Source organism: Glarea lozoyensis, assembly GCF_000409485.1.
Source record: "Glarea lozoyensis ATCC 20868 chromosome Unknown GLAREA7, whole genome shotgun sequence".
In the NCBI taxonomy this organism is placed as follows: Eukaryota; Fungi; Ascomycota; class Leotiomycetes; order Helotiales; family Helotiaceae; genus Glarea; species Glarea lozoyensis.
Genome location: NW_007361002.1, coordinates 681,940 through 700,133, shown reverse-complemented (window position 1 = coordinate 700,133; position 18,194 = coordinate 681,940). Strand labels below are relative to the sequence as shown.

At 45.6% G+C, this 18,194-nt stretch overlaps 6 protein-coding genes across 6 annotated transcripts; 4 read left to right on the top strand and 2 right to left on the bottom strand.

Moving 5' to 3' along the window:
- Positions 1-556: 556 nt before the first annotated feature.
- Positions 557-3,466, top strand: GLAREA_01417 (ARID-like protein; the record flags this gene model as incomplete). The annotated part of the gene is made up of 4 exons (XM_008088633.1): positions 557-1,119; positions 1,173-1,507; positions 1,560-3,370; positions 3,422-3,466. 4 exons carry the CDS (start codon positions 557-559, stop codon positions 3,464-3,466), a joined length of 2,754 nt encoding a protein of 917 aa, XP_008086824.1.
- Positions 3,467-4,233: 767 nt separating this feature from the next.
- GLAREA_01416 (Acyl-CoA N-acyltransferases (Nat)) lies at positions 4,234-4,937 on the top strand (the record flags this gene model as incomplete). The annotated part of the gene is made up of 2 exons (XM_008088632.1): positions 4,234-4,657; positions 4,714-4,937. 2 exons carry the CDS (start codon positions 4,234-4,236, stop codon positions 4,935-4,937), a joined length of 648 nt encoding a protein of 215 aa, XP_008086823.1.
- Positions 4,938-8,878: 3,941 nt separating this feature from the next.
- On the top strand, positions 8,879-10,053 carry GLAREA_01415 (NAD(P)-binding Rossmann-fold containing protein; the record flags this gene model as incomplete). Its single annotated transcript, XM_008088631.1, has 3 exons — positions 8,879-9,177; positions 9,239-9,496; positions 9,576-10,053. 3 exons carry the CDS (start codon positions 8,879-8,881, stop codon positions 10,051-10,053), a joined length of 1,035 nt encoding a protein of 344 aa, XP_008086822.1.
- A 1,359-nt stretch (positions 10,054-11,412) lies between these two features.
- On the bottom strand, positions 11,413-13,129 carry GLAREA_01414 (FAD/NAD(P)-binding protein; the record flags this gene model as incomplete). The annotated part of the gene is made up of 6 exons (XM_008088630.1): positions 11,413-11,537; positions 11,610-11,849; positions 11,898-11,916; positions 11,964-12,346; positions 12,495-12,763; positions 12,831-13,129. The coding sequence occupies 6 exons, from the start codon at positions 13,127-13,129 to the stop codon at positions 11,413-11,415; spliced, it is 1,335 nt and encodes a 444-aa protein (XP_008086821.1).
- Positions 13,130-15,515: 2,386 nt separating this feature from the next.
- Positions 15,516-16,513, top strand: GLAREA_01413 (Chromo; the record flags this gene model as incomplete). The annotated part of the gene is made up of 4 exons (XM_008088629.1): positions 15,516-15,525; positions 15,640-15,856; positions 15,906-16,395; positions 16,448-16,513. The coding sequence occupies 4 exons, from the start codon at positions 15,516-15,518 to the stop codon at positions 16,511-16,513; spliced, it is 783 nt and encodes a 260-aa protein (XP_008086820.1).
- Positions 16,514-17,092: 579 nt separating this feature from the next.
- On the bottom strand, positions 17,093-17,653 carry GLAREA_01412 (Nudix; the record flags this gene model as incomplete). Its single annotated transcript, XM_008088628.1, has 1 exon — positions 17,093-17,653. One exon carries the CDS (start codon positions 17,651-17,653, stop codon positions 17,093-17,095), a length of 561 nt encoding a protein of 186 aa, XP_008086819.1.
- Positions 17,654-18,194: the final 541 nt, after the last annotated feature.

Sequence of the window (18,194 nt, the reverse complement as noted above, 5' to 3'; positions counted from 1 at the left end):
TAACTTGTTGTTCCTTAAAGTATAACCTATTTAAGTTATAATAACAACACCGTAAGTATACCAATACCGAAAGCAGATAACCAGGAATCTCGTACACGTGAAATTTGAACTTAGGCGAAAAATCCGTTCTCATTCGGAGGGATGGCTTGAAGTTTCCGAAGTTACTGAAGACATGACATGAGGCTGGTGACGGTTGACAAACTCGAACTTCCCTAGGGATGTAGTTAAAACCCTCGGCGATCACCGTCCAGTTGGTTCCAAGGCACTCGATGTAAATTGTTAGACATTGTCTCGTTTCAAAGGCTGGTGAGCAAGGGATCGATGTCCCTATTAGACATAAGTCTTGTACCTACCAAAAGATTCTTCGATGGGAGGAGAGATGTCGGGAGAACGTATGTCCGGCGCCGTGCGATTTTGGCCTAACACGCATGGCAGGAAACCTTCCAAGCCCGTCGCGATCGCATCTGTACGAGCGCGTCTCACAAAATAGCTAACTTCTCTAATCTCTGAATACACGGCGCATGCGAGTTCTGACAGCAACAGGATCGGTGCAAAGATGGCGCCTTCTCCTCATCCCGATTCGTTGTCCTCTTCAATTGAATATACCCCCGAATATAATGCCTTTATTGAGAAACTTGCCGAATATCATGAGAAACGAGGGACGGAGTTCATTCGCGAGCCTAGAGTAGGAAGTCGTTCGATTGATCTCTTCAAGCTCTATACCATGGTGATGGAAAGGGGAGGTTACGATAAGGTCAGCGACGAGAAACTCGCTTGGCGCAAATTGGGACAGGATTTTAATCTGGGAACACTGAACCTTCCCGCCCTGGCCTTCAGTTTGAAGACCGTATACTACAAGAACCTCGCTGCGTATGAAATATCTACCGTCCACGGAAAGGAACCGCCGCCAAAGGAAATTCTCGAATATCAGACTGCGAAGGGGGGAGCGCTTCTCACTCGTACAATGGAGAATTACAAGCCGCGCAAAGATATGAATGACCATTCAGAAGCGTCTGGTGATGATGGGACGCCTGCGCGTGGGGAGCGCAATGGCAGCGAGGAAACTCCAGGATCTGGAGGTAGAGTGACAAGAGGATTGCGACAAGCGCCTCCGCAAAGGTCAGTATTCACCCGGCAATGGTTGTTGGTGATTCGGTGCTAACATAGCAAAGGATCTTGTTCCAACCAGACACTCAGTCCTCCCGACAAAGTAGACATATAACTTCCAACAACTCCCACACATCAACACCACAACATTCGAGCCAGCCAAATCAACAGCCTCGCGGCGCATCCACCTCTTACAACCCCTCCTCAAATATCGACAACATGTCGCTCGCCGTCGCAAACTACGAACCTCGCCCTCAAATGCCTCTGACCCTCAGACCAGTTATCACGCCTAGTAATAACCCACAAGAATATGCTCGCCGATTAAAAGCAAAGATCGCCAGTCTTAACGCGAATGGAAGACCTGTTCCTCCAGCCAACCGAGGCATTATGCTACCAGGATGTAGATGAGCCTCCCATATATACTTATTTTTGTGGTTACTAACAGGTTACAGCTGGTTTCGATGGTCCAAACATATATGTCCGATGTCTTTGCGCGTTAAAATCTGGCATCGCATCGGAGCAAGATTATGCTCTACACCATCTCGTCAAGATATCCATGGAAAGAGGTGATAAATACCGTTTCGAGTCTTTCGCAGGTTTGGCGGAAGCACTGATTGAAAAAATGCTGGAAGTTAGCTCGCTGTTCTATCAAGTCGATTGGCAAATCTCATACACTGAAGATGGGACTATGTTCAGCAGCAATGTTCTTGACGGGGCGGAAGGTACACCAAATATTCTAGAACGCATTGCTCGCCTCACGAAGTTGGATGTGGACGACAACATCCAACCTGCTGAGTTCAGTGATGCCTTGCTGCAGGTCATTGAGGCTGCTCTGACGATGCGAAACATGGTCATGCTGGAAGAAAATGCACAATACGTATCAGAGATGGCCCCACTGCGAGACTTCCTCAGCATTGCCCTCAATCTTCCAAATCTAGAAAGTGTCATTGAGTTAAAGCACTACGCTCTGGATATTGCGGAACAACTCACGCGATACCTTCATTTTGAGGAGAACGACCCACTCTATATCTCTCTTCTGGCACAACTACAATCCCAGGATCGCGGCGCAATCTTGACATCGCTACGTGCTATTGGTAGAATTTCCATGGACCTCGAAGAAAACAATCTTCTAAGAGGTGTTCCTAAAGCTGCGGTACAAAACATTATGGATTGGACAATTCTAAATGATGAGGAAATGGTTCATGCTTGTCTGGATTTCTTGTATCAATACACCGCTGTTGTCGACAATGTTGATTTCCTTACCACTAATGTACAGGTGGAACCACTCGTGAACCAGCTCACTCGTCTCCTAACACACGGAGCTAAGGACGTTGTCAAGGAGATTGGGCGTGTACCAGATGGACGAGAACCTGCTCCCGACGATCTTGCGCGACTTCCCAGAGAACTTCTCACGCAGCTCCTCAGATTAGAAGAGCCAGACCGAAGCTCTCAATGGCTGCGCTGCCTGTTTGAGGAGGATCCACAACAGGCAATTACCCAAATTAAGTTGTGGGCAGCCTATCAAGAATGTTTCATTCCTACTGTGCAGGAAACTGGACGTTCTATCCTCCCAGCTGCCGATTTCATCAAAAATGTCAGTTCGACATTTGTTGACAAAGCTACGGCCCAAGTACAGACCCGACCTGGTGAAGAGCCAAAGTTCGTAATCAAAGGCATTAGAATGAGAAGTGTTCCAGTTGATTTTCAGGGAGAGCCTTACCACAAATGTTTATGGAACGTTCATTCACATACTGGTGCTGTCGTACCTTGCGGCGAATTTTTCATGAGCCCCAATGAGATGTTTCGCCACATCATGCAGACTCATCTTCGTGCCTCTCCCTTGGCTGACGGGAAGTTCGCAAATCAAGAGAATAGTTACGCTTGCTACTGGGGTGATTGCAATCGATTTCACCAATCACCAGCGACGAAACTAGTCCAGCTAGCTTCACATATTAAGCTTCATCTTCCTACAGCGAAGCCAACAAACCAGCAAGGATCTCAGTCAAGGAGAATGAAGCTTTCTTATGTGATACCTGGCGTCAGACAGCCTTTCCATTGGCAGCAAACCGCCGCTGATGAGCAACACCAAGCTGCTGGTATTCCTTTGAGCGCTGTCTTGGTCCTTCGGAATCTGGCCCGCAATCTCTCCAAAACAGATGCAGAGCAGAATGTCGTTAAACTGGGCGGTGTTTCTTTCGTGGATAAGTTATTCAAACCAGTGGAACCTCGATTGTATGAAGTCATGGCTCACAACAAAGCTTTGGTATGTCCCCTGTACTGTCTCCTTTGGATGTCTGAACTAACAATTTAACAGACAATGTACATGACTGATCTTCTCAGCTCCGTGAACGCGTCTTAAATTGGAGTATCGATGACACGAAGAGACGAACGAACGTAATACTGAAGAGCTGGCGTCGGCGTTCGAATTTGCTGGGCATTGGAATTTGACATTTTAGAGGCGCAGATAGGCATACCCAAGGCCATGTGTTATGTATAATAGATATCTATTAAAGTTAGGAGAGAAAATCCAAGGCTTTTACGAGTTCCTCGTCCGGATTACCTTCTCATAATTGGTAACTGATGACCCGTTACCTGGAACCTCACGTTGGCGAATCGTGCCAAGATGAACACTATGCATATGACAAAACGAGGCAAACCTTACACCTCTATGCATGGCTTGCGTAAGGCGTATGTACATTTAAGTTTCTGCAAGACCCTGCGTCTCTTAACCAACAGCATTTCCCTCGCCACAAAGCTTAAGCCCAATAAACACTCTCTTCGAAGCGACAAATACATGAAAACACCACTAACATCATCTGCCAAAGCAAATAAATTTTGTCTCATCTATTATGCTACCACTTTCAGTAGCCTACACAAATACGTTCCTAGCTTAAATCTATGGCGCTTACCCCACTCTTGAATGGCTAATCGTTTCTCTTTCTTCGTATGTTCGTTCTGGTCATGCTTACATACCGTCTACGGAGGTAGGCTTTGAACATCCATCCGAAGTCTGCTTACTCGATCCACTCGGGGGATAGGCCAAGACTCAAACCATATCACCTCCAACCTATGCCCCATTCCTCCCCATTCCTCCTCCCATCTTCCCCCATCCCCAAACCCCAAAACATGGCCAACCCAACACTCACCATCTCCCCCGCCACTCCCCCCGACCTCCCAGGTATAATAGAGGTATGGTACGCCTCTTTCAACCTCCTGCACATCTTCCCGGACACACCCATTGTTAAATCTTGGATCGCGGCCAGTATGCTACGGAATATAGAGGGGGAGGATGGAGGTGGGACGAGCTTTTGGGTGTGTAAGGATGGGGAGGGGAGGGTTGTGGGGTTTGCGCGGTGGTTTTTAGAGGAGGGGGAAGTGAGGGAAAATGAGGAGGGAAGGAAAAGGAATGGCGTTACGACGTGGGAAGAGCGGTGGATTGGTGATGGAGGGAGTTTGTGTGAGGGTGTTACTCGTGAGGGGTTTGGAAATGAGTTTATGGAGCCGATGATGAGACAGCATGAGGTTGTTATGGCTGGTCGGAAGCATTACTGTAATCTTACCATTTCCTCGTCCCCCCTTTCCCCCTTACTAACCTCATCCACATAGTTCTGGAAATCCTAGCAACCCATCCCGATTTCCGTCAAATGGGCGTTGGTTCTAGGTTACTGGAATGGGGGGTCAAGAAGGCGGATGAAGAGGGACTGGACATCTATTTGGATGGGAGTAAGATGGGGGCGGCGTTGTATGAGAAGTTTGGGTGGGTTGCTAAGAGGGAATTCATGGATCCGGATGCTGTGAGTACGCCTATGTTGAGGCCGGGAAAGGTGTGAGTTATGAGTATTGAAAGATATGGGACTGTGAAGATTTTATTGTTGAGCTGATAAGGCTGGGTTCAGCGAAGATGTAATTTTAAAAAGTGGTTTTCGGAGTAGAGTGCAAGGAAGTGGTTCAATTCATAATCGGGATGGAATTTGGCATCACATCTGTAATGGAACCTTCACTGAACACTACATAAGAACTCAACCTATTATGAGAGTATCCATGATTTTGCACATCCCGCTTCACTATGAAGTGAGTCAATAGATGCTAATTCAGCTCAAAGAAACTCGTCTTTGAACCTTTTCATGTCTCATTTTCATATACTTCAAACTGTAGGTGACTCATATCACTATACACATCAATTCTCATCCATGATTATCGCTAAGGTTACTCGGTTAATTCTTCATACTCGATAGCCTAACACGATTCTATATCTTTCCAAACCGCCCTGCGTCTGCAAAAGAAACACAATGAATACCCACTTTGAAGTGAGACAATGACTGCAGAAAGAATAAAACTCTGCCCAGACGAATGTTTTGAAACGGTGCTAGCTTTAAAATGTTGCAAGTATTTCAGAATTATAACTGCTCTAAGGACAATAGTCCATTCTGGGAGCTTCATAAAAAACCAATTCCATGCATTTAGACACCTTTTGGAATTGCTTGCAGCACTTATTGGCGCTGTAATTATACTGCTCAGTTTAGCAGAAGATGAATCCGAGTTTAAATCCGAGTCTAAAGGCACCTGCGAAGAGATGATGAAATCCTACCATAAGCGTTACACTCATCAAATATCAAATGCAGCAATGGAAGAAGAAAGCTTACTGGTATACAATAATTCTTCTGTAGTAATATTGTAAAATTAATACCGCTTGATACAATGGCACCTTTGGTTTTGTTGCCAAACGAGTTCCATTTTGGGAAAAAGTCATTTAATCATGAGCATATTATGCTCTTTGCATAAAAGTTTTTGAGACGAAGCTGGGACATATTGAAGCACACCTAAATATTTCACAACTGTGATACCCGAAGATATAGATTTTGATTTTGTTGTTCTTCGGCTGCTTGTCTTGACTCCAGCTGAATTCCATAGCAGCTGTGATTAGAAGGCGGCCTTACCTTGACCCTTTGTGGCATACAGTTACTGTTAAATCGAAAGAGAATCACAATTCTCTGTAGCATGAAATTTCAAATTCTTGAGAAAACGAATGTTGCGTTCCAAAATGGGAATTTCCCTTCCAGCGTGAAGGCAGCTTTGACGAGAAATTAGAAACGGCATCACGAGTCAAGACTAAAAATTTCTTCTTGACCCAAAACATGCCTTACCCGAACCCAAGAACTGCCCGCGTGGCTTCGCTTGGTCATGTAACACTTGTCGCTAAGCTTCAAGACTCCTGAAAAAGGCTTGAAAGCGGCCCAAAGAGGAAAGAAAAGAACAGCGGAGTTAAAAGAAGCGTGGCCGAAGAAGATTTAATTCTTCTAGAACAAGGATCGTGTCCGCTAACCGAGCGAGACCCTTTACTGCAGCTGCCAGGTGCATGAGAATGGGCCTCTAGCCGATGAACATCTTGACTCGGCAGCGTTTAACATGCATCGAAGAGGCGTCAAAGTGATCCGGCTTGCAAAAATTATACACCATGGTCGGAGTACAATGTTAGTTTTTGACGACCCCCCACAGCAAAAGAAAGTGCAATACCGACATCCACAGATATCAGATGATAGCTTCTGCAGCATCCATCTCTGCGCTTGCTCGATGCATGCATTATCCGCTGTGCGTTTCGCCCGTGTTTCTCACCGCTGATATAATTATTGTGCCTGTCCTAGCTTCGTGAGAGCCATCAAATCGGATTCTGTGCGCACCGTGAACCGGCTGCTTTGATTATTGATCAAGACATCTAGATACTAGAGCTTTGAAAACACAACTCACCGTTTTATCCATTGGATGATGGAGAGCGAGGCCTTCGGAGATAGTGAATAGAATTCGTGGTTGAGAGTTTTCCAGGCCGTCTGGATGCTTTCATCGGACACCGGTGGGAGCGAGATATCTGCCCCATCTTTTCGCAAGGAACGTTGCCAAAGAAAAGTTTGTAGGATCGTCTCAAGCACAGTGACGATCATCCAAAAGATGGCCCATATGTTTGATACACTGCAAGTCTGGCAACGCAGCAGCAATCTGAATTGTGGGCAACACATGGCGCTCCGAGCATCGCTCGTTGGCTGTTTGATATTGCAAACATCCCCAAATAATCCCACCGGCGTCCCAAGATTTCCATGGCAGCACACCCACGTAATCTCCCCGACACCAGGGTATCTCGTCTCGTCACCGGCTACAACACCCAAAATCGACCTCCCATTTCAATTCACAGCTCCTTTTAGTAACAGAAACCATTGACCTTGTCTGCGCTGAGCTGGGACATTGGATTTTCAATAGTGGTCCGTTTGATATCCTGTGCGGCGAGGCGCTTGTGACCAGCAGAAAACATGGATGCGAACAATGTACCCCGAATTGTCTCAGCTCTCGAGCTTCCTGCACGGCATTCGAGAATGGCAATACCACGTAAACTGTGCAATTATTGCTGCCTCGACTGGTTCATTTTCCGTAATTACTCCTTGAGCAGATGCATCTTCACAAAACCACTCCACAACCAGCTGCAGATTCCCTTTCAGGGCGCCGTTCGTGCATAGTAGCTCCCTCTCTAGAAGGTACTTGTTGGGAGTGGTATGGATTTGACGGAGTACACCGACTGTCGTTGTACATGGCAAGCACACCGCCTCGTGGTTGCGACGTTGTTTGTACCTTTCCACCCCCACGGACTGGACCATCAAGTCTCTTTCTCTGGGCCCGGAGCGTGAGGGCGACCTCAACAACCGCCAGAAACAACCTTATGGAGTACAACCCAGGGGTCCTTGCTGCATATTGGCCGGTATTTATGGCAATCCAGCATATTTCCCGGATCCGTCATCCTGGTCCCGATGGTTCGAACTGTGGGCTCGTCTGCTTTGGCGTGGAGTCGGAGTGCCCTTTGGCTTCCAGAGTGGATCGTGACTATGGCAATCAGCACAGATAGCATGAGCTACCCTGTTGTCTGAACTTGGGCCACCCAGCGGCGTTATCTGAAAGGAGAGAAATCATTGAAAAGGTCGGCGGTCCTGCTGCTGTTGGCCATTTCTCTCTCCTCCTTCCTGCTCATTTTCACCCATTGCCTGCTGACTAGAACTTCAAAGACTTGTTTGATTGTCCCGTTGCTTGTTGGCATATAGACTTCTTTGGTGTTCTAGAACGAAAGACTTTTTTTTTTTGCGAATTTCGAGGGATTACCAAGCGCTGGACTCCTTCACTTCGACATTGATATCTGTTTCTGTCTTGCACTTTCAGGACCCACGACTGTACGGATCGCCAGACCTGCATCATCTTCTGTTTCTTTCCTCGATATTTAGGATTTAATTCGGAGATTTGAGTTGCGTCATATTTGAGCTGAAATCTTCACTGGTTCGTTCGCCGTGTTTGCCCCCAATTCAAAGATTCTGCTCCTGACAAATCAGTAAAGAAAAGTTTGCTTCTCGGTTATACATCATATATACAATACCCGAAGAACAATCGACAAACACCGGAATTTTGCATCATTTTTGAATAATTCACCTTTGAAAGCCAATTCCGTCCGTTCTGGCGCCGAATATTCCTAGGAGAGCCGAACCCTTTTTTTGTTGAGAGTCATATCCACAAAAGGGCAGTGACGACGTTCTCGCTTCTTTCCGTTACTTAGTTACTGAAATTTTCCACTCCGTCTGGATCTCCATCTTCACAACACAACCCACACTACACACGACTTATTGCACTTTTGCAAGTTCGCCCAAGAAACCTTTTTATAAGTCTTTGGCTACCTGCACACACACTCTCTTGTACCAATCACACTCTTTGGCCTTTTTATTTTACATACTCTTAACTCGACATCATGTTTGGAAGAGTCGCTATTCGTGCTACTAGAGCCACTCGCGCTGCTGGTCCTTCCAAGGTTGCTCGCGCCGCATTCACCGCGGGAGCAAAACTTCGCAACATCGAGATCATCTCCGAGAAGGAGGTTTCCGCTGTTTCTTTCGATGGCGGTGAGGCTAAGTCCTCTACTTTGAAGGTTGGGGACAAAGGTGAAGAAGATCCCGCTCGAGTTGTCCCCTTGACACAGGAGATGTACAAGAAGATGACTCCAACTATGCAAAAGGGTTCTATTATGGGCAAGGTTGTTATTGTTACTGGGTGAGTTTTCAACCTTCGCTTGAGATAACTCTTGAAACAAAGCTGACGAGTTTTCAAATAGTGGTGCTCGAGGATTAGGAAATTATATGGCTCGTGCTTGTATTGAGGCAGGCGCAAAGGCAATGATCATTTTCGATGCCAACCCAGACCTTGGTGTTGAATCTGCCGCAGAGCTTCACCATGCGACAAACTCCAAAATTCCCGTTGAATTTTTCGCTATCGATGTCCGCGATGCTTCTGCTATCAAGAACGCCGTCGCGGCAGTTGTGCAGAAATATGGCGCTCCAGATGTTCTCATCAACTCTGCTGGTATTGCCGAGTAAGTTTATATTCCTTTAAAGCAGGCCTTTAATTCATCTTTCAAATTGGTCATAATATGCATACTAATACTGTCACAGTTCCAACATCCCAGCTGAGAAATACGATCATGATATGTGGCGACGATTGATTGACATCAACTTGACTGGTTCATTCTTGGTGTCTCAGGCGGTCGGCAAAGCTATGATGGAGTCCAAGAAGGCGGGATCTATCGTCCTTGTTGCATCTATGTCCGGTTCTATTGTCAACTATCCACAAGAGCAATCTTGCTACAACGCATCCAAGGCTGGTGTTATTCAATTCGGCAAGTCTCTAGCTGCAGAGTGGGCCAAGTATAACATCCGTGTTAACTGCATTTCTCCTGGTTACATGGACACTGCTTTGAACAACGTCCCAGCTCTTGACAAGCAAAAGGCTATCTGGAAAAGTCTCACTCCTCAGCAAAGGCTCGGAGCAGTTAACGATCTCAACGGACTAGCTGTCTTCCTCGCATCTGACTCCTCCGCTTTCATGACTGGCTCTAACGTCATCATCGATGGTGGTTACTCTCTTTACTAATCGATATTGAGGAGCCCGCAGACTTCCAGGCCGCAAAAAGCAAGCAAGAGAAGAGGTTCTTGTCCCCATAATGCACATGGTCATATATCGGGGAACATCTCTTTGGCGGATTAACTACGAGGTTTTCTGGCATGTTTCCTTCGTTTGTATTTGAAGAATGGTTGTTTATAAGTTCTCTCTGGTGTATCTAGTTGGTTGGGTTGAGTCATTTTGCGACGGCGTTTCGAAGACAGGTTTTTATAAGGGAATGTTTGCAGTACGGACGGTTTTGTTGCATGCATCTACGGATGTGGCCCGTCCAATCTAGATGTTAAAGTCACGTTTGATGTGATATTCTCGGACAATATTTAATACATTCAATAACGAGATACCGTTTTGAAATAGCTCTACACTTCCCGCTTTAACTTGTGAACACATATGACGCTTGATTTGAATGATTGCGGCTTGTCCAGATCACGCTAGACTACCACTACTGAACATTGCAATTTAGGCTCACAGTCATTGAGAAACTGTCCTCCTAAATTGAATTTCTTTACCCGACTCCTAATAATTTCTTTTGACCTATTAGTCATTCACCAGTTTTGAGTAAATTGAGTACTAACTGGTGCGTCCTTCCACCAAATGGAATCTCAACATAGTTCCCGAATCCCATCACAGCAAAGCCCCTGTAAGGTTTTGCTGTTTTCAAGTCGAGCCGAATCATCAGAGCTAGATCAAAGTGCTCGTGAATGATAAATTCTTCAAATCTGAGGGGAGAGCTCATAATGGTATGTTACTTGTCAAGCTCGAATAGGTGGGAGTGTTGAATTAGCACATGTTTCTGAAAGTTGTAGCTGACATCTGACGTCATAAATGAGGCTTCGCTTTAATAGTCGGCGAAATCGCATTTATCCTAAGTTTGTCGTTTACTGGAGGAATTTGAGTGAATGTTGATGTCCGACGTGGGACTATGGAGGATTTGTTGCTTGACTTGGTAGGGAATAGAGGACTTCCTCTAAGTGGACGAAGATGACCCGAGCAAGAAAAACGCTTTAGGCGTGTGAGTGCACTGCCGCTACCTGGATGACCTGAGTGGGAAGTATTAGCCTCGAGTTCTGTTGCCAATCGAAGTCGGTTTGCTTCATTGCTTTATGATTTTATTGTATGGATGATAGTATGCTGGAATCAGACAGTTTGAATCTATTTGCAGCTAGCAATCTAACTATTCATACGTCCCAATGAATCTTTTCTACCCAATGCTTCTGGTATACAACAAATCCCATCCAAACTATAATTCGCTCACAACTAGTCTATGAAGAAGTATCGCTCACAACCTGCGATCAATTAGCCAATATCCGATTCACAAAACACCACAACCACTTACCGAGCTCTAACACCATCCGTACCCTGCTCATCCTTCTCCCAATACTGATTCCCTATTGTGACTTGTGGTTTAGGAAGAAACTCCAAATACGGTCCAGAAGTGAAAAGTTCCGTATTAATTTCTATCACAGCTCGTTAATCTTCTCCCCCTTCACCCCTTTACCCTCATAAACACAATCAAACAGAGAACATACCAGTAAAAAGCTCCGAACTTGGCTGTGGAAAGTACAAAAATCTGAGCGTGTAGTTCAGGTTAGCGAGACTTTGATCTCGCGTCATCAACCCAGAGAGACGAATCATCAAGTGTGTCCTGGCGAGACGCTGGTCTTGGTATTCTTGTAATACGGGTTTTAGGTCTGCTGTTTTGGGCTTTGGGTGTTTGGCGAGGAGGGCATGGAGGAGGTTTGTTAGGGTCGCGGAGGATTCGATTGCTTCTGCTTATGATTAGTATCTGAGATAGTGTTGGGGAGGAGGGGAGGTACGGTTTCCACCTTGGCCCATCTGAAATATGTCAGCGTGACAACGGTTAGAGAGGGAAGGAGTAATACATTAGGAGTCATCTTATGAATAGCGTCTCCCACGCACACAATCCTCCCATACGACCAATGCTCATGATTCGCCTCCTCAAGCGCCACATGACCCAAACTCGTCGTCGTCTTCATCAAATCTCCTAACGTCACCTTTTCGGTGAAATGAAAGTCTTTGTGCTTTTCTACTTGAGCCTCCATTTCCTCTCTGGTGAATCTGGGAATGGAGGAACCCTTGTAGTTTCGATCGAGTTTAGAGAAGAAGAACCATTGTGTGATGCCATGGTTGGATACGAATGCTAGAGAAGAATGATCAATGTCGGATGCTACATGAGAGTCGCCTGGATTTAGTGTCTCGTGGGCAGGGGAAATTCCGTATATGGCGTTGTAACCTGCTGAAATGCCTGTGAAGAGTCAGCATGAAAAGTGAAGTTATGTATCTTCTTGCACTATGAAAACACGTCTTCTAAGATGATTCCCTGTATACATCACTTGGGTGGAATCGATGGCCCTGGTCTACTGGCTTGTTGGTGGAAACGGGCTAAAACTCACGATTCAAATCCCTATCCATGATTCCGGGTTCCTTTTCGTTACCAATCCTCTGCATCTCGGCGCGAGTTTTCGAATGTACCCCATCAGCACCGATGACCAAGTCGCCTTGGAATGAGCTCCCATCCTCACAGTGTACTGTGACACTCTCATCCCCATGCTCAAATTTAACAACTTTCTTCCTCAATAAAATCTTACTTTTATCCTTCAACTGCTCATACATACTCCCCAGGAACATCTGTCTTTCCGAAATACCACATGGATATCCCAACCTGTAGGCGTTATTAATACCACTTCTATGGCACTGAAAGTGAGTGAAATATAGAAAATATAACACACCTCTTTGAAACACGTAAAGGCCAATCCGCAACACCCATCTCTTCACCACTCCGTTTCCGTCTATAATACAGCGCCATCGGCGTCATAAACTCCTTCATGGTCTCCAACAAGTCCATCTGATCCAGAATTCTACAGCCATTGGGCATAATCACGATACCAGCTCCTAGTTGCGGTGCCAGTGAGTCTCGCGCTTCTAGGAGGACATAATCTATGTTTGCACGTGCAAACGTGTGGGCCAGCGTTAATCCAGCGACGCTGCCACCGATTATGATGGCTGTGAATGGTTTCGAAGGTGCCATTTTGAAGTTAGAGAAGAGTTGTAGAGGAGATGGTCAGACGTGAGAGTCCGAAGGAAGAGCCGGGTCAGCTACACAGCGTGTTGAGGCTGATGCGTGGGTCAGGTAATCGACCGAGGTCGTCTTACGAGCATCCTTGTCGATTGCTTACAAGGGGTATGGAAATCCCACTCCTACATTGGAATTTATCCTTTGTTACCGACAAATGGGTACTGTTATTGTGCAAGTAATGGTTAAGTGGATTTAATTGGACGGGTTGTGAAAACAGAATATCAGGGGCTCGCTTCTTGTTGGTTGTGGATTGGCGTGGCATATCATTTGACGATCATCCCATGAGAATCAATTTTTTCAGCTGAACGTGCTTGCAAGTTATATATATGAAGTTCGACATGGTAGTATTCATACTAGCATGCTCCGCGTTCATAATTATATCAATTTTATGAACAATTCTTATCCTAGTATGACCTATGCGGCACCATGTGCTATTATCAGCACTTGAAAATAAACTTTTATAAGTAAGCCTCGTAGGAGATGATCGAACTACAGTGCTTGTTATTTGACCTGTTAGACTGTTAGCAAAAGAAAAACCTGCCAGTAGTCATCCCGTGTCCTCTTCATAATTTCATGCGAGTCTCGAACAGCTTCTAGACAATAATATTTCTTTCCATCCACACGATGATACGATGCAAGAAAGGAAGACTGAGCATGTCTACGTGTTTCCGTCTCTAAGTAACCTATACCGGGACTACGTGGTGTCAAATAAGGCGCTGATGCTAGTGATGTGCCGAATACCCGATTTGAATAATGCCAACACACTTAAGACATCTTGAATAAAACCTAAAAGAAAGTATTCTGGGAATCAGGCGAGATTTGTACGCGACGAGCACGGCAACTCAGACAGACACTCCCAGCACCGACCCATACAGGCCGAAGTGGCACTGCAAAGAGCGAAGGAAATACCCTTGAGCCAACGAGACAAGAGAGGCTTCGAACTAGAAACAACAGACACGCGTCTGCCTATAACAATGACCTTATGAGCACACCTGGCGGCCCATCGCCAGTACAGGCTGTAGGGTGTAGCAGAATCTGGTCATGCCTTCAGTCTGCAACAAGCACTCAGGACAATTGGTGGCATATCATGCACCGCGATCGTGGCATTATTAAACAGTCTGACCATGTATGACACACGGCCTCTGGCCAATTCATGAAGGTTATTAAGGTAGTGAAGGACGTGATGTCCAAAGCCATGCCATGGTTCCAGAATGGTTATGCTTCTCTTACCCGTTGTCGTTCCTACGACACTCTCATGACGGTCCAACGGGAAGAGGGCATGTCCTAGGTCGGTTCCCAGCAAGTCGCCTGAGTTCTATTTGATGATGCTGACCATCATGGAAGATATCGCCCTCCGAAATTTGAATTCAATAGTGCCAATTGTTATGTCTCTGCAACAACAACAACTGGTTCAAGAAATATAAATCTGACAATACTCTCAGACTGAGGATACGACAATCAGTCTGATTATTCAGGCTTTTCACCTAACAATGGAAGCGGTCGGGCTCTTGGACCGAGAACGCTTCTGAGGATAGAGGTCTGGAAGGTGACCGAGTAAACACACTGCTTTCCTAAAAGACTTCAATCTTTGATCTTAGGGGGTAAAAGAATCGAAATTAGGATCGTTTAAAATTCAGTAGGGAAGAGGAAGAAACAGTACCCTTAGGTATCGCTGTCGCAGCAAACGACGAAGGTATCAGGTATCTTGCATTTCCACAAGCAACAAAGTGCAAGAGCTAAGTGGCAGAATTGTACGTCACAATACCTACATCCTCTTCGAACTTTGATCAAAACCTGACAATCTGCAATAATATTTCGACATGCAATTCTGGATATACTATTGTGCAAAAGACATGAATGAGATCCGGAAATTTTGTCACTGGAAGAAACATTCTTCCGTTTAAGCCGCTTTCCTTTTCAGCAAGACCTCCTTCAATGTTGAACAACTTTGGTCGCCTTGTCGTATGTTTCGCTTGAGATTGATGGAAGGAGTGACAAAAGTGAAGAGTGGCTGCACTAAAACGGGAAACAGTAGCTAATTTGAGATCATGTGATTTCCCCAACTTCCCAGACGCCCCATTATTCTCCAACTCTCGCGAACGGCTTCACGTCGCGTAAATCCTGAAGCTCATATAGCTCTCTTCCTTCGCAGACTTAATTCGGGTTCGCCAGTACGTAAGAAGGTTCAATTGCTTGCGTATTCCCAGATTCAGATTGTACTTCATCCTCAGCTACTTCGATGTATGCTGTAAAGTGCTTGCGCATCGGCTCAATTCAATCGGCGCATCAGTAGCAATCAACTTTCGAACCTGACGATAGTCCATCACTTCACCACAACATGCCTCCTCGTAAGTAGAGATAAACTCGGCAACAGTCATATACGCAACAGTTTCTGCGGATTATACCGTTCTCGGAAGGTGCTGGTGTATGTTGGATAGAATGGCAGCTGATTGTGCGCGCAGAAATTTCCGATGATGAAGGCTCCGAGGATAGCGAAGGTCTCGGAGTTCCAATTAGACAGGGAGTTCCAATTAGACAGGAGAAGGTAGAAACCCTCAAACCGAATGGAAAAGGAAAGGGCAAGGCAAAAGCTGCCAAAGAGGAGGAAGAGAAATTGGAAGTCGAATCTGTCGCAAATGAAGATGAGGAAGACGATGATGAAGACATGGACGAGGATGAGTGCGTATATCCATAGGATTTTGAAAATTCTAAAACTAATAGATAGCAGATATATCGTTGAAAAGATCTTAAATCATCTTGTTGATGATGAGGACGGAACTATCAAGTACGAGGTCAAATGGGCAGGATTCGAGAAGAAATCGGATAGAACATGGGAGCCAGAAGAGAACTTGATAACCGCACCTGAGGTTCTCACCGCGTACCTCTCAAAGGTTGGAGGCAAAGAGGCTATCATAGCAGATTGGGAGGAAAAGAAAACATCTGAACCAAAAGGACGTAAACGAGGTCGATCTAGCGTTGGTGCAAATGGCGGCGGCACAGCAGCAAAGAGAGGGCGCAAAAGTCACCCAGCGTCTTCTACACCCCCTGCCAGTGTCAAACAAGAGTTTAAGCCTCCTACCGGAAGCTGGGAAGAAGATGTGATTGCGATTGATGCTTGCGAAGGAGCCAAAGGGGATGTTCTTGTCTACTTAACATGGAAGGGTCAACACAAAACGCAACACCCTCTTTCGCAGGTATATAAACGTTGTCCACAGAGGGTATGTCAATGAACCACATTGCTAATACTAGTCGATCTGCTAACAACTGAAGATGCTCAAATTCTACGAAAGCCACCTTGTATTTAAGAAGACCGAGCCGTCTGAACAAGAAGAATAAAGTAGGAAATAGACAGGTTCTTCCGTGCCTCTGACAACACCAACATTTCCACACACATCACGTCTTTCGTCACGCCCGCTTCCAATTCAATTCTCTCCAAATCTATAGGTACAGTTAGAACTATCATCGCGGCATCTCACATTAGGAGGCAGGAGAAGTGGGTCACAGTACTACCTAGTTACAGGTTACAGGGTGGGCGAGCTTAGTTTGAGGTTCCCTTTCTCTGTCACATTAAAACTGCCTGTACTGATAGTCAATGGAGTTATGGGGAGCGGAGTTGGGCTTACAAATATATGGAAAATTTACTAAATTGATTTCTACCCCAAAAGCTCTCGATTGGATGATGATGTATATTTTCTCAAGTCTTATGTAAAAGCATCGATTGTAGTATTCTAAGTCTAATCGTACATTTTTCTTACTGCTCTGACCAGCCCAGCACTTCTGGAGAAGTACTATATGATTTCCAAAAATCCGGTATACAAATACAAGTAGAACACATCTATAATATTGCCTTCCCCTCACAAACCACAACCCTTCCTAACCACCAGAACTCAAACCTCCATCCTGTCCCCCACACTATCACTTCAACAACCCATCCCCATCAATCGCCCTCCTAACCCGTCCCAAAACCTCCCTCCCCTCATCATAGGTAATCAACCCCATCCCCTCATCCCATCCACACCACTTCCACTTCTCCACCTCCCCCTTCTGCGCTTCCATATCCTTCTCCACCTCCGGCCCAACGACCGCAACCCAATACCTAACCTCCTTCCCTTCTTCCCCAACATACCTACCCGGCGTCCTATACACCTCAACCGTACTATGACTATTCATCTCGCCCGGACTCGGGTGTCCGATCGGAAACGTAACTATATCACTGACAGAAATTGTAATCTTTGTCTCCTCCCACAGCTCACGGATAGCGGTGTCCAACGTATCGAGATCCACTTCGGGTTTCGGGTGACCTTTAGGAATGGTCCAGTAAGTAGGTGCGTGTTTGCGATTTTGGTGGATAAGCAGTAGCTTTGTGTTTTTTGAGGAAAGCTTGGGTTTGGGTGTCAGCGGGAGGGAAGGATCGTAGCGGAGTGCTAGGATGCCATAGCAGCGGTCTGGGGATTTTGAAGTTGCTGGTTCAGACATCTCGCTTGAGTTGACGTATCGAGGTAGACAGGAGTTTAGGTTTGCGGGGCTGTATATTCTTGATCTTTGATATCTTCTGAACCTAAGTTCGAACGTTATGGTCTTCGAGAGATGAAGGAAGGAAGGAGACGATATCCTAGAGGATGCCCTTTTATATTTCTTTGGTATCACGTGTGGTGTTTTATAACAGTCATAGGTATGTTAGGTATTGAGGCAGGTGACTGCTCAACCTTTGATCCAACAGCTCGAAACTCGCAACCAACGATTCGAGACTCATGACTTATGAGGCGAGTCGACTTATAGGTCTGTTAATTTCTCACCTTTGGGTCATGATACAACACAGCCAAATCACAAAGGCTTCCAAGACTCATCATATCCTTAGGTATAAACAATGAATATGAATATGAAGGACCCGACTAATACACAAAGAGTCCCTTTTAAAATATACTATAGTTTCATCTCCCCTCTTCGTTTTGATACAAACCCCACCTTCCAAGAAAAATGCATAAAATTTTCCCTTTCCCAGCATGCTAAATCGGCT